We start from the raw sequence: 16,117 nt of genomic DNA on the forward strand, positions 1-16,117 counted from the left end.
TGGGCCAGGCGCAGTGGCTCACACCTGTAATCCCAGCACTTTGGGAAGCTAATGGCAGGCAGATCACCTGAGATCAGGAGTTCGACACCAGCCTGGCTATCACGGCGAAACCCCATCTCTACTAAAAATACAAAAAAGTTAGCTGGGCATGGTGGCGTGCGCCTGTAAACCCAGTCACTCGGGAGACTGAGGCAAGAGAATCGCTTGAATCCAAGAGGCGGAGGTTGCAGTGAGCTGAGATTGTACCACTGTACTCCAGCCTGGGCTACAGAGCAAGACTTTGTTAAAAAAAAAAAAAAAAAAAAAAAAAAAGAAAGAAAAGAAAAGAAAGAAAGAGAGAAAGAGAGAAAGAAAGAAGGAAGGAAGGAAGGAAGGAAGGAAGGAAGGAAGGAAGGAAGGAAGGAAAGGGTTATTCGGAGAATTTTCCATCTTCAATCAGTAGGCAGTACAAAGTAGGCTGATGTTAAAATGTTTAAAGGAAGACAACAGAAGAATAAAGAATGAATATCACAGTAGGCTTGAGGGACACAGAAGATGGAAAGACAAAGAACTGCAGAGAGAGCTCCAGGGTACATTAAATATCAGAGATGACGTGAGTGGCAAGCAGGCACCACTCCACCCTCCTATGCCCAGGACGTCTTAACCAGTCATGAAAGTACTCCCCGCAGCACATATGGCTGCACTGTCAAAGTCCAAAATCCTCCTGAAAATAATTCTGCGACAGTCACCACACAGATTTGAGACTCACCCACCACCCAGCGTATTTCCACGGGCTGGGCAGAAGCTGGCACCAGCTTAGAAACACAGTATCAGCCCAATCCACACTGCCTCGCCACCCCGAGAAGCCCTTAGCAGAACACAGCAGTTTCTCTTGGACACCCAAAGATTAAGAGAGAGAATTTCGCTAGGAGAGCCCTTAAACCTGGGTGTGGGCCCCATCACTCCCTCTGCTACCCAAGTATCCAGGATTCCCAAGGGTATGGTGGTATGTGATCCTGGAATGCGGCAGACTGAATCTGGGGTGACCTCTTCCAGAATGTACTGTAATTGGGGGGTTTCCAAATGAGTTATATGAAGGAACAGGCCCAAGGAGAAAGAAACACAACTGCTTGCTGGTACTTACAGGCTTGAGCAATTCCATCAGCAAGACAAAAAGACAGGAAAAGAAAACCACAGGTGTCACACAGAGGAGGCTAGTGGGACACCTGGCCTCTGGCGATGAGCCAAGGTCCCTGTGCCCCTCTGCCCACATCATGACAGTCGTTATCATAGTACCAAGTGAGGTTTGGGGATGCGGCAATGCGGGTCCCTGACTGGCCATCCTTAAGGAAAGGGTCCCTTTCCTCCAGGCTACCTTCGCTATCTAGCCAGAAATGACAGCACGGGGTTCCCCAGGCTTTGGACGCAGTGCAGCCAATGTAGGACCTCTGCTCAGTCAAGGGGGAGGGTCCCAGGATCACCAGGTCATTCCCATGTCCCTAAGAAACTCAAAGCCTTCTTTGCTGTTTAATCTTGAACTACCTCAAAGTTCCCTGAAATCCACCAGAGACTGACAGGATAACTGATGTTGTTTAATCAGTGGGTTGTAAGTAAAGGGCATTTTAGCAGAACAGGAGACAAGACAGAACTTTTTAATACGAAAATAAAAGGGAACAGAATATTTCAGGGTCATCTGGGCGCAGTGGTTCATGCCTGTAATCCTAGCACTTTGGGAGGCCAAGGCAGGCGGATCACCTGAGGTCATGAGTTTGAGACCAGCCTGGCCAACATGGCAAAACCCCATCTCTACTAAAAATAAAAAAAAATTAGCTGGACATGGTGGCAGATGCCTGTAATTCCAGCTACTTAGGAGGCTGAGGCAACAAAATCACTTGAACCCAGGAGGTGGAGGTTGCAGTGAGCCAAGATTGCGTCATTGCACTCTCGCCTAGGTGACAGAGCAAGATTCCGTCTCCAATTAAAAAAATAAAATAAATAAATAATAAAAAAAGAAATTCCAGGGTTAATTTGCCTGGTTATAATTTAAAATAATAAAAGAAAGAAATAAGCTGCATGGATAATGCAAGGTCTTCTGTTCCAAGGAAAACAACCACGGTGACAGCAAAACCTTTAGGTATTAGGGCTGAGATTGCCCTGGGAGGGGGGTGTCAGTCAGGTGCATCAACAGCCATCCTCAACTCTGTGGGCTCATGGAAGCTTTCAAAGCCTCACCCTTGAAATACTGGGTGGTATATACTCCCAGGGTAAGAAGCCCTGGCAGGCCATCGGCATGGCCTCTGGGAAGCTGGGGAGCCCACATGGCAGCAGAGTCCACACCCTGGCTCCCACCCCCAGGCCAACCAGTGGAAACAGCAGGACCTTTTCACCTCTGACCTGTCTCACACTCTGTCCCTCTGGGAGCTCCAGGGCAGCTACAGTTACTTGGAATGTCAAATTAGGCCAATATGGTAAAAAGTATAAAAATGGCATGAGGCTGGGAGCTGCGGTCACGCCTGCAATCCCAGCACTTTGAAAGGCAGAGGCGGGAGAATTATTTGAGACCAGGAGTTTGAGACCAGCCTGGGTAACATAGTGAGAACCCTGTCCTACCAAAAATATATATATGCCAGGTATGGTGGTGCATGCCTGTGGTCGCAGCTACTTGGGAGGCTGAGGATGGAGGATTACTTGAGCCCAGGAGGTCGAAGCTGCAGTGAGCTGTGACTGCACCACGGCACTCCAGCCTGAATAACAGAGGAAGACCTTGTCTCAAAACAAAAATTGGTATGTAAATATTTTGTAGATTACACAAGTATAAAATCAAGGCAAACTGCTCAGTTTCTCTGGCAGTGTTGCCTCAGAGAACTGGGAAGAAAGCAAAGACCAACCCACAGAATATCAACAGACCCAAAAGATCAACTGTATCTAATTCCATTTGTGACACTGTTCACTTTACCAAGAGAATCCAGAAGGCGAGGTAGAAAATGACTACTTACACTGGAACAAAGCTTTAAACAGAAAAATGTGCCCAAGTGGATGGAAAAGAAAAAACTAACCTCAGACCCTACAGGAGATGCACTGTACATTTATTTTTTGATGGGAATGCAGGTTTGAAATCAGTAATAAAATGTGTAGATTTCTCTTGTTTATAATTTTATTATAATTATTTCAATACACAATTCAAGCCAAGGAAAAAATTCTTACTTCACACAGCTATTCTTCTCATCATATTCTTTCTTCTCAGTCAATCTAAGAGGTTTCTCATTTGACTTCTGACTTAAAGCACTAGAAATGAAAAGAAAATTCATTAAAATTTGTGAACAGCAGCCTGGGCAACACAGTGAGTCCCCATCTCCACAAAAATAAAAATATAAAAAACACTGGGCATGGTGGTATGCGCCTATGGCACCAGCAACTCGGGAGGCCAAGGTGGGAGGATTGCTTAAGCTTAAGAGTTGGACGCTGCAGTGCACTGTGATTGTGCCACTGCACTCCAGCCTGGGCAACAAGAGCAAGACCCTGTCTCTTAAAAAAATGAAAAATTGGCCAGGCGCAGTGGCTTACGCCTACAATCCCAGCACTTTGGGAGGCCGAGGCAGGAGGATTGTGAGGTCAGAAGATCGAGACCATCCTGGCTAACATGGCGAAACCCCATCTCTACTAAAAATACAAAAAATTAGCCAGGTGTGGTGGCGGGTGCCTGTAATCCCAGCTACTCGGGAGGCTGAGACAGGAGAATGGCGTGAACCCAGAAGGCGGAGGTTGCAGTGAGCCAAGATCACTCCACTGCACTCCAGCCTGGGTGACAGAGTGAGACTCCGTCTTAAAAAAAAAAAAAAAAGAAGAAAGAAAAAAGAAAAATTGTGAACTCCTTTACCTCAATCCTGAAAATATCTTTATTTTCTGGATTACAAATTTAAGAAGCACCACTTAGGAATTGGTTTATCTACATAAGCACATTTCTGTGAGAACCGGAGCTTAGTTCTTTAAGTATAAAAGTCACTTCTGACACTTCTGGTGCTGGTGCTGGACAGGACGGAGTAGGCCTGCCACAGCCTCTCTCGCCTGCTGATCACAACTAGAGATTCTGGATGAGGCCCCAACAGCAGGCGAGAGAAGTGGAACACCTAAAAAACACAGTCACCAGGACTTTCTTGGTTTTTCTTCTCTGTGTCTCTCTGTGTTGACCTCAGGATGACTATGTGGCAGATGCAGACACAAGAACCTCCAGGAGAGACCCCCTCTTTCAAGCCAGAGAAGCGGGAAGAGACGCCCTTTAAACCAGAAAGTGTGGGGAATCCCCATTGTTTTTCTTTTCTTTCCTCGCCGGGCCCCAAGGCCAGCTCTGATCTTGGAGCTGCATTCAGCAACAGCAACAGCAGTGTGGTGACCTTGACCCCGAGAGAAAACCCGCACCTGAAGCCAGAGGAACTGGGAGATGGGAGCTGTGGTCCAAAGACTGTGTGAGGAAAATTTCCACCTTTTTTCTCCCTTATTTGTTTTATTCTCAAGGTATCCCAATCCCACATTACTGCACACCAATGTCTCCAAGAGAAACTATCTGGCTAGAGGAACACGAGGAAGGAGCCCCCAGAAATTGGTAACTGTGAGGGAAATTCTGAAAAGAAAGAGAGCTGGTTCATGACCCAACGCAAGCTCCTGACTCGCCCCAAGCTATGCAGATGCAGAACAGTCCCCAAGCAGCATCAAGGGCCCAGAGCCTGAGATCACATGGCCACCACCATCCACAGATAACAAGGCAGAACATGAGGGCTGGACCTCATGGAAGTACCGACCTCCTGTGAAGACAAACGACACCAACCAACGCTCTCTAGAGAATGTGAACAGAAACCAGAGTCTCGCAACATAACACTCAAAATATCCAGAGTAAGTCCAAAGTTACTCAGCACACACGGGCCCAGGAAAACGGATCGACTGCCAAGGGAAACGACAATCAGCAGGCGCCAACCCACGGTGGCTCCAGGTGGCAATCATCAGACACTCACTCCGCAAGAAGAAAAGGTCAGCACTTCCGAGTGGAAACACACAAGTTCTCAGCAAAGAAATACAAACTTTTGAAAAAAAAAACAAGGAACATTTTAGAAATAAGAAATATAGGCCAGGTACAGTGGCTCACACCTGTAATCCTAATATTTTGGTAGGCCGAGGCGGGAGCATCACTTGGTCTCAGGAGTTGGAGACCAGCCAGAGCAGCACAGCGAGACACCCACCTCTATAAAAAATTAAAATGTTAGCCAGCTGTGGTTGTGTATGCCTGTAGTCCCAGCTACTCGGGAGGCTGGGGCAGGAGGATTGCTTAAGCCCAGGAGTTTAAGGCTATAGTATGATTGCTCCACTGCACTTGAGGGACTGGGTGACAGAGCAAGACCCTGTCTCAAAAAAATATAGATATAATAAATAGAATACTCATAGGATGGGCTCAATAGCAGAATGTGGATGACAGAAGAGAATGAACGTACAGACAGATCAGTAGAATCATTAATCTGCAGAGTAGCAAGATTGAAAGGCTGAAAAAATGAACAGAGCCTCAGGGACTTTTTGGACAATATCAAAGTATCTGACATTTGTTTCATCACAGTCTCTAAAAGGAGAGGAAGAAGAGAACGGTGCAGAAAAAGTAATTTGTAGACATAATGACTATCTGATGTAAGAAAGATACAAAAGAAGAACATTAACAAACCCCAAGCATAAGAAATATGGTAGCAACGACGGCAAGGTATATCACAATTTTTTTTTTTTGAGACGAGTCTTGCTCTGTTACCCAGGCTGGAGTACAGTGGTGTGATTTCAGCTCACTACAAACCCCACCTCCTGGGTTCAAGCAATCATCATGCCTCCTGAGTAGCTGGGATTACAGGCACCTGAGTAGCTGGGATTACAGGCACCTACTACCAACCCCAGCTAACTTGTTTGTATTTTTAGTAGACACGGGGCTGTGTTGTTGTGTTGTGTTGTTGTGTTGGCCACATGTGTGTTGTTGTGTTGGCCAGGCTGGTCTTGAACTCCTGACCTCAGGTGATCTGCCCACCTTGGCCTCCTAAAGTGCTAGGAATACAGGCGTGAGCCACCATGCCTAGCCAGTATATCATAAGTAAATTGCTAAAACCAGTAATCAAGAGAAAATCTGAAAAGCAGTCAGAGGAAACGGCAGAGGAACAAAGGCACTGGTGACAGCAGAGGCGGTGCTGGGAACAATGCAAGAGAGAAGACAGTGGGGCAACATCTTTACATAAAGTGCTGTCGACCTAGAATTCTACACCTAGCAAAGGTATCCTTTTCAAAATGAACCTAAAATGAATACTTTAAAAAAAAAAAAGCTGAAAGAGTTCATCAACAGCAGACCTGCAATGCAAGAAATATTAAAGGAAGCCCTTTAGGTAGAAGGAAAATAATACCAGATGGAAATAGGGATCTACATCAAAGTAAAAAACACCAATGCAACCACGTAGGTAAAGAGAGAAGATATTTTTGTTAGTTAACTCTCTCTAGAATATAATTGACTATTTAAATAAAAGTGAGATAGAGTCTAGCATTTATGATACATGTAAAAGTACAACATATGACAACCACAGCATAAAGTCCATGAGGGGAAGTGTGAAAGTCTACTGAGTTCTTAGACCATTCATGAGGTGGTACAATATTACATCCTTTCTGCAATTTCATTAATGTCACTGACATGTATCTTGAAGAGGACAAAGTACAGACCCAGCCTCTGATACTCATGAAACCATCCTTCTCTTTCCGCCCCGGGTAACCACCCACCCTGTGCTGCCATCTGGTCACGTGAGGCCATCCCTCCCATCAGGACCACTCGGTGCCAATCTTCAGACCTGCCTTACCGAGACAACTCTGTCCAACAAGGCAAAGAGGAGACAGACTCTAGGGCCACTACCAGTTTTCAGTCAACTTTGCTGTCAACCAGGTGTCACATTTTTCCTTTAAATTAAATGTTTAACCAAAATTTCCTGGGCCACTCTTTGAAAATGAACTATTTTCCCATCATCCATTTTATAGAACACTGTATAAGACAGTATCATCCTAAGTCTCTTGTCAATTACACTGAATTATTATTATTATTATTTTAGAGATACAGTCTCACTCTGTCACCCAGGCTGGAGTGCTACAATCATAGCTCACTGAAGCCTCGACCTCCTGGGCTTAAGCAATCCCCACAGCTCAGCCTCCTCAATAGCTGGGAGTACAGGTAAGCGCCACCACACCCAGTTTGAATTTTCAAATCATACCTTCCTTCTGGTACATCTGGATCAGCATATATGGTTATGCCTCTTTTTTTTGGCCAGTACGCTGAAGATTCAACACACTGTAAAAGAAAAACTTCTTTCAGAAAGAATGTATACGCCAGCAACATAATACACATTCCTTTAGAAGCAAAATTCCATGGGAGTTATTCTCATGAACCACCATCCCAGACAGCTTTCATGCACACACAGATATGGAGAGACAAAAAACTGGCAAGTTGGGTGATTATGCCATTGCTATACTACATTAAACATCCAAATGGCAGGGCATTCCAGATCATCAGTATTTAAAATGTCCTGCAATTACTTTCACCTATCTTGTCAAGGGGACGGAGAGCAGATTAGACTTGCACTTCACTATGACGGTGCCCTGGAATCCCAGATTTTCATACCTTCGTTAAAAGGAGGATGAATATCCAATTTTGTAGAAAGGAAACTAGGCCGAGAACAAGAGCTTGACATGAAGAAGCTGGAGCTACTTTCTCCTTTCAAAATAAGCAAACTATAGGAAACTATTATGGCCAACGATTTTTTAATAGAAAACATATTTTTGGTTTCAGATAGATTTTGAAAGAGAAAATTTGAAAACTAACGCTATATGAACTCTGTATTGAAAGAACATTTTAAAAATACAACCTTATTTGTATCTTTTAAAGAGATGCAATGGTGTTTCTTTTCAGATTTGTTTTTAGGTGAATCTCTGAATGAATCCATATTACATTTTACAGCTTTGTCTGCAAAATAAAAATGGTAATAAGAAAGCTACACCAAAAAGTGATATTAATAGAAAACAGGATAAAAAGGAATATAATAAAAGCAAATATCATTATAAAATCTTAATATGTGAAATTTTTATGGAATATGAATTTGTAGTAAACCTTACTTGAGGGGATTAAATTTTAAAATTTTGTCTCAACCTTCATGTAAAAACAATTAAAATGTTCTAAAAATTCCCATACCAGCTGACTAATAATGGAACACAACAGTATTTTCCCAACTTGTCAGATGACATTTCCCTCAGAAGACCATGGCAACATCTCCCAACACACAGGCTCTTCTTACAACGTGACTCTGCCTCCTGCCAAGAGGTGGGCTCTGTGTTCCTTTCCCGTGAACCTGGGTGAGCTCATAACCAACATGGAAGTGGTGCTGTGTGACTTCTAAAGCGATGTTACCAAAAGGCTGCATACTTGGGATCTGCCGTCTTGGACGCTCACAGTTGAAGCCCAGCCATGACGCTGTGGGAAAGCAGCCACATGGAAAGGCTGCCAGCATATTTCGGATGACAGCCCCAGCTGAGGTCCCAGCCAAAAGCCAGCATCAACTGCCAGAACGTGCCTGAGTTCTCAGATCACTGCCCCTGCTTAGTTACCGCCAGCCCTCACGTCTCCCTGTCTGAGGCCCTGGACAGTGTGGAACAAAGGCAAACCCTCCTGCCATGCCCGTTCTGAATTCCTGACCACAGAACCCATGAGTATTATAAAATGGCTGTTGTTTTACCCAGCAATCATGTATTAGGGAAATACAGAGGCATTCTAGAAAAGTGTCCTACTATTAATAAAATAAACACAAATTGAAATTGACAAGAGACACCTTTCACCTATTAAATAAGTCATTGAAATAAGCAGCAGCACTAGAAACGTGAAATGATATTATAACCTGCCCTAACCCTTCTTTAAAGTAATTTGGAACCCAAGTCTGCATGTCACGTGGTCTTCTGGTTTGGAATTACATTATCAGGGTACAACCTTTTAGCCAAAAAGATAAACTCTGGAACCAGGAATGGAGGCGGTAGTTAAAATTCGCCGAGAGAAACGTTCATACAAGACAAGCTCTCAAACAAAAATCACTAAGTCCACAAAGTAGTTCAATGCTATCATAAAGAGTTTTTTTTTTTTTTTTTAAAAAGGAGATTGGGAGAGAAATATTCACATCTGACGATATGAAGATAAAACATCTGTCTGAAAAGGACTTTTCAAATAAACTTAATTAAAATATCCAAGAAATAAAAGAAGTAATAGTATTTATGAAACCAAAGAGGTCAAGCGCAGTGGCATGCCTGTAATCCCAGCACTTTGGGAGGTCGAGGTAGGTGATCACTTGAGCTCAGGAGTTCAAGACTAGCCTGCTGAACATGGTGACACCCTGTCTCTGCTAAAAATATGGAAGTTATCCAGGCATGGTGATGCACACCTGTAGTCCCAGCTACTTGGGAGACTGAGGCAGGAGAATCACTTGAACCTGGGAAGCAGAGGCTGCAGTGAACTGAGATTGCACCACTGCACTCCAGCCTGGGTGACAGAGTCAGACTCCATCTCAAAAAATAGAAATAAATAAATAAATAAATAAATAAATAAATAGCCTAGCACTCCTTCCCCTTTCTCTCTTCCTCTCTTGCAAGTGACATGCAGCTCCTGTTCCCCTTCTGCCATGTTTGGAAGCTTCCTGAGGCCTCACCATACTCAGATGGCAGCTCTATGCTTCTTATACAGCTTGCACAACTGTGAGCCAAATAAACCTCTTTTCTTGCTAAATTATTCAGTCTCAGGTATTCCTCTACAGCAACGTGAACAAAGACACTCCCCTACTAAAAGAACTACAAAGTATATACTTGGGGAAGGAGAAAAATAAACCAGTAGTACAATAATATTAATTATATAATCAACATCTACTTAGTATTTATATCAAGAACTATTCTAAATGCTTTATATGAATTGATTCAATTCTATGTGATAGGTACCATGTACTTTATTGAATTCCATGTGATTTCTCGATGGGCACAATTATTTCCCCCTTTTCAGATTAGGAAAAGCAAGCACAGAAAGGTGAAATAATGTGCCCATGTTTATTCAGCTAGTAAATAACAGATCTGGGATTCGAACCCAAGCAATTCCACTCCAAAGAACTTAAAGAAAAACTGAGCATAAAATGTATTTACAAAAGAATAAGTTAAATTAAAATTCTAGAAATTAGAACAGAAACGAAAAGAGGAGTTTAGGCCGGGCGCGGTGGCTCAAGCCTGTAATCCCAGCACTTTGGGAGGCCGAGACGGGCGGATCATGAGGTCAGGAGATCGAGACCATCCTGGCTAATACGGTGAAACCCCGTCTCTACTAAAAAATACAAAAAACTAGCCGGGCGACGAGGCGGGCGCCTGTAGTCCCAGCTACTCGGGACAGGAGAATGGCGTGAACCCGGGAGGCGGAGCTTGCAGTGAGCTGAGAGCCGGCCACTGCACTCCAGCCTGGGCGGCAGAGCAAGACTCCGTCTCAAAAAAAAAAAAAGAGGAGTTTAGAAAAGGTGACGTTATTGATGTCAGGACAGACAATGATTACCTTGAAACTTCATTAGAAAGTATAAGTACATATAAAATTTAAGACTAAGAGAAATGAAATGCAATATCTATAAGAGTAAAAAGGAAGAGGGGGGAAAATGGTCAATTCAAGAGGAGGCAGAAAATAACAAAATAGAAAGAAAAATTATGGTCAACAGAAAACACAAAATGAGGCCAGGTGTGGTGGCTCACGCTTGTAATTCCTACACTTTGGGAGCCCAAGGCAGGTGGATCACTTGAGGTCAGGAGTTCAAGACTAGCCTGGCCAACATGGTGAAACCCTGTTCCTACTAAATATACAAAAATTAGCTAGGCAAGGTATGCGTGCCTTTAATCCCAGCTACTTGGGAGACTGAGGTGGGAGAAGTGCTTGAAGCTGGGAGGCAGACGCTGCAGTCAGCCATGATCTCACTGCCCGCAGTGAGCCACTGCATTCCAGCCTGGGTGACAGAGTGAGACTCTGTCTAAAAAAAAAAAAAAAAAAAAAACCCACAAAATGAGACAATGAAAAGACGTCCAAATATACATTAAATCACAATAAGGCTGGGCACAGTGGCTCACGCCTGTAATCCGAGCACTTTGGGAGGGAGGCTGAGGCAGGTGGATCACCGGAGGTCGGGAGTTCGAGACCAGCCTGACCAGCAACATGCAGAAACCCGGTCTCTAATAAAAATACAAAATTAACCAGGCATGGTGGCACATGCCTGTAATCCCAGCTACTCGGGAGGCTGAGGCAGAAGAATCACTTGAATCTGGGAGGTAGAGGTTGCTGTGAGTCGAGATCAGGCTACAGCACTCTAGCCTGGGCAAAGAGAGCAAAACTCTGTCTGAAAAAAAAAAAAAAATCACTTGTCAAAGAATCATAAGTGGCTCTCATAATAAGGGAAATGCAAATGGAAACTCATCTAAGATACTATTTCTCACTGCAAACTGAAAAAGATCCAAAAACTTGAAACTCTCTGCTGGTGAGGCGTGGGCAAACAGGCAGTCTCCTAGATTCCCATGAGACTCCCAGATGATACAGTACCCACAGCATCTGGCAACAGGGATAAAACCATTCTTTGACCAGAGACCCCTCTTCCAGGAATCTACCTTGAAGATGTAGCTCCACAAATACAAAATAATACATACTGGAAAAACTGGATGCCCACATGGAAAAAACAAAACCAAATCCTGACCCTTACCTCACATCGCTAACTTGAAATAGATCCTAGAATTAAATGTAAAAGCCAAAAGTAGAAAACATAGAGAAAGCAAAGTTTTCTTAAATAGGACATAAAATCCTAAAACAAAAATAAGTGATTAGCTAGACTTCATCAAAAATCAAAAACTTCTCCTCTGAAAAATACCATTAAGAAAACGAAAAGCCACAGACTAGAAGGAAATTTATTTATAATACAAATGACATCTCCAGAATATATTTTAAAAACTCAGCCAGGCACAGTAGCTTGCACCTATAATCCCAGCACTTCGGGAGGCCGAGGCAGGAGGACTGCTTGAGGCCAGGAGTTTGAGACCAGCCTGGCCAGCATAGGGAGACTCTGTCTCAATAAAAAATAAAATAAAGAATAAAAACTCTCAAAGTTTATTATAAGAAAACCTAAGTTTTAAAACATGTAAACAGGAATTTCACAAAGAACAGACAAATTGCCAACAGGAACATGAAAACATGTGCAGTGTCATAAGTAATGAGGAAAGTGATCTGCAATCCAGAAGGCCACCCCTGCCATTGCAATGAGAGTAACAGGTCTCAAGAGCTGAGAAACAGCACCCACATACCCTGCCCTTAGGTTATGGATGTGCTCCATCCAAGCAAAATAATCCAAAGAAAGACCTCAATGCGCAGTGGCTCACGCCTACAATCCCAGCACTTTGGAAGGCCGAGGCGGGCAGATTACCTGAGGTCAGGAGTTTGAGACCAGCTTGACCAACATGATGAAAACCTGTCTCTAAATAAATTTTGAAAATTAGCCAGGCATGGTGGTGTGTGCCTAGTCCCTACAACTCGGGAGGCTGAGGTGTTTGAGGCTGCAGTGAGCCATGATCACACCACTGCACTCCAGCTTGGGCAACAGTACAACATTCTGTCTCTGAAAAAAAAAAAAAAAAAAAAAAAAGAACAAAGACCACCAAAAATGATAAATATGAAGGTAAATATAAAAACATATCTTCTTATCTTAAAAATCTCTTTAAAATAGAATTTAAAGGGACACACAAAATCTGTGGTCTCTGTGCTGGGGAGTGTGGCAGGGTCTGTTAGTTATCCTGGAATATCATTCAGTCCTTGCTCCAGATCAGGGTCAGCAAACTCCTTCTGCAAAGCGCCAGCTGGTAAATACTGCAGGCTTTGTAGGACAGGTGGCCTGGGGCATGACCACTCAAGTCAGCTGCAACAGCGCAAAAGCAGCTGTATAAAATACGTAAGCAAATGAGTCCAGCTATGTTCAGTAAACTTTATTTGTAACTACTGAGATTACAATTTCATATAATTTTAATGCATCACAAAATATTCTTTCTCTTTTGATTTTGTCAACTATTTAAAAATGGAAAAATCATTTTTAGCTTACAGGTTGTACAAAAATAGGTGGCAGGCCAGATATGGCCCATGCCTGCAGTTTTCTAATTCTAAGGTAACAGAACCCCTGATTTTTACTGGGAGCCTGGCAATCCAAAAGAAGGACAACCTCTCCCAGAGCTTCATCCCCCACTAAGCATGGCTGCCCAAGAACATTCTGGCCAAAGAAATGAGAGAGGAAGCACCATGTGCAACCTCTGAGTTGTGCCCTTCACCTCTTCCCCCTGCCCCCCAGCTAGCTGGAAGGGAGACACAATGATAACTCATTTTGGAACAGGAGGATAGCGGCAAAACCTTCAGGATGGCAAGGCCAACAAGACAGAAAGAGCAGACTCTGATAACCTGCCTGCACTGCTTATGACATGTTAGAGAATTCAACTTCTTTCTTCTTTCAAAAAAAGAGAGAAAGAATTGACTACTTAATAAAAAATGATGAGGTACTGTGGGGTTTCTAATAAATGTAGAATTAAAATGCATGACAACAGGCTGGGTGCAGTGGCTCATGCCTGTAATCCCAGCACTTTGGGAGGCCGAGGCAGGTGTATTATCTGAAGTCAGGAGTTCCAGACCAGCCTGATCAACGTGGTGAAACTCCATCTCTACTAAAAATACAAAAATTAGCCAGGCGTAGTGGTGCACATCTGTAGTCCCAGCTACTCAGGAGGCTGGGGCAGGAGAATCGCTTGAACGCAGGAGGTGGAGGCTGCAGTGAGCTGAGATGGCGCCACTGCACTACAGCCTGGATGACGAGAGCAAAACTCTGTCTCAAAAATAAATAAATAAATAAATAAATAAATAAATAAATAAATAAATAAATAAAAATGCATGACAAATGCACAATGGCCAGGAGGGAGGAAATGGAAGGAGGCTACTGCTAAGTTCCTCATGCTATCCATGAAGTGCCTAATACTGCTTGAAGGTAGACTATGAGAAGTAAAGACGTTTACTCTAAACCCTAAAGCAACCACTAAACATACAAAACAAAAAACTATCGCTGACCAGGCATTGTGGCTTCTTCCTGTAATCCCAGCACTTTCGGAGGCTGAGGCCAGCGGATCACTTAAGGTCAGGAGTTCGAGACCAGCCTGGTCAACGTAGTGAAACCCTATCTCTACTAAAAATATAAAAACTAGCCAGGCATGGTGGCACATGCTTGTAGTCCCAGCTACTCAGGAGGCTAAGGCAGGAGAATCACCAGAACCCAGTGAACCAATATTATACCACTGCACTCCAGCCTGGACAACAGAGTGAGACTCCATCTCAAAAAAAAAAAGTTATAGCTAATAAGCTAACAAAGGAGTTAAAATGGAACATAAAAGGCACTTAATCCAAAAGAAAGCAAAAAAATAGGGTAAAGGGAACAAAAACCAGATGAGACTAACAGAAAACTAATAGCAAGATGCTAGATTAAGAGCCAACATCATACATCAAATTAGAAAGCATAAGACCTACTATTTGATAACACAACAGGGTTATTGTAAGTCTTAACTTAAAGATATACCTGGATTGTTTGTAATGCAAAGGATAAAGTTTCAGAGAATGAATACCCCATTCTCCATGATGTGCTTATTTCACATTGTATACCTGTATCAAAATATTTCATGTACCCCATAAATATATATCCTTACCATGTGCCCACAATAATTTTAAATGACAAAAAATTTTAAATAAATTGCATTAAATAGAAATGACTTAAATACTCCAATTAAAAGACAGAGATTGACAGATCAGATACAACTATATGCTCCCTACAAGAACTCCACCTTAAATATAAAGGCACCAATAGATTAAAACTAAAAGGACACTGAAAAGATATATGTTAATATTAATCAAAATGGATCTAGAGCAGCTATATTAATATTAAGGTAAAGTTCAGAACAAAGAATACTATCTGGGATAAAGAGAGCCATTTAACAATGACTGAGGAAGCAATTCATCATGGGGACATAAAAATTCTAAGCCTTCATGCACCTAAATAACAGACCTTCAAAATTTTTGCAGGGCGCGGTGGGTGGCTCATGCCTGTAATCTCAGCACTTTGGGAGGCCGAGGCAGGCGGATCATTTGAGGTGGGTGGATCACTTGAGCTCGTTCGAGACCAGCCTGGCCAACACGGTAAAACCCCGTCTCTACTGAAAATATAAAAACTAGCCAGGCATGGTGGCGGATGCCTTAATCCTAGCTACTCAGGGGGCTGAGGCAGGAGGCTTGAACCTGGGAGGCAGAGGTTGCCATGAGCTGAGATCACACCACTGCACTCCAGCCTGGTTGACAGCACAGGACTTCATCTCTAAATTAATAAATAAATAAGGAAATCCTGAAGAGACATCTCTTCTGAGAAGATATACCAACAGCAAATAAACATATGAAAAGATGCTCACATCATATGTCATTAGACAAACGCCCATTGAAATAATGATATTCCACTGCACCCCTATTAGAATGACCAAAATCCAGAACACATTCTGCAAAATAACATGTCTGTAATCTTCCAAAGTGCAAGGTCATGAAAATCAAGGAGACTCAGGAAATGTCCCAGAGGAAAGACTAAAGAAACGTGTTCTCTAAATGAAACAAGTGATGCTAAATGATGTCTCTTTGCTATAAAGGGAGTATTAGGATAATCAGCAAAATCTGAATGGTGCCTGGGAGTTACATGATCACAATATTCAATGTTAGTCTTCACACTCTGATCATTGTATTGTGGATATTTTGAGAATGTCCTTCTTTCTAGGAAAAACTTAAGTATTGGGGAATCAGGTTAGCAACTTAAATGGTTTGGGGAAAAAGTAATTTGTAATACTCTCCAACTTTTCTGTAAGTTTGTAATTACTGTAAAATAAAAAATGTACTGAGAAGAAGGATGTAAACTCTATGGAAGCAGAGACTTTGTTTCCCTCCTAAGAATCCCTAGAAAAGCACCTGACACTGAGGGCTTCATAAATATTT

General features: G+C 42.8%; 1 protein-coding gene across 2 annotated transcripts in view; it reads right to left on the reverse strand.

Annotated features, from left to right (window-relative positions):
- The window catches only part of TDRD12 (tudor domain containing 12), a 99,739-nt gene that overhangs the window by 47,939 nt on the left and 35,683 nt on the right, over window positions 1–16,117 (reverse strand). For both annotated transcript variants that reach the window (XM_010367008.2, XM_010367009.2), the window contains exons 9-11: window positions 7,896–7,993; window positions 7,245–7,321; window positions 3,184–3,264 (exon numbers count right to left, since the gene is read on the reverse strand). In XM_010367008.2, the coding sequence (XP_010365310.2) occupies window positions 3,184–3,264; window positions 7,245–7,321; window positions 7,896–7,993 (256 nt within the window). The remainder of the gene's footprint in view (window positions 1–3,183; window positions 3,265–7,244; window positions 7,322–7,895; window positions 7,994–16,117) is intronic.

This window comes from Rhinopithecus roxellana, chromosome 12 (assembly GCF_007565055.1).
Source record: "Rhinopithecus roxellana isolate Shanxi Qingling chromosome 12, ASM756505v1, whole genome shotgun sequence".
Classification (NCBI taxonomy): domain Eukaryota; kingdom Metazoa; phylum Chordata; class Mammalia; order Primates; family Cercopithecidae; genus Rhinopithecus; species Rhinopithecus roxellana.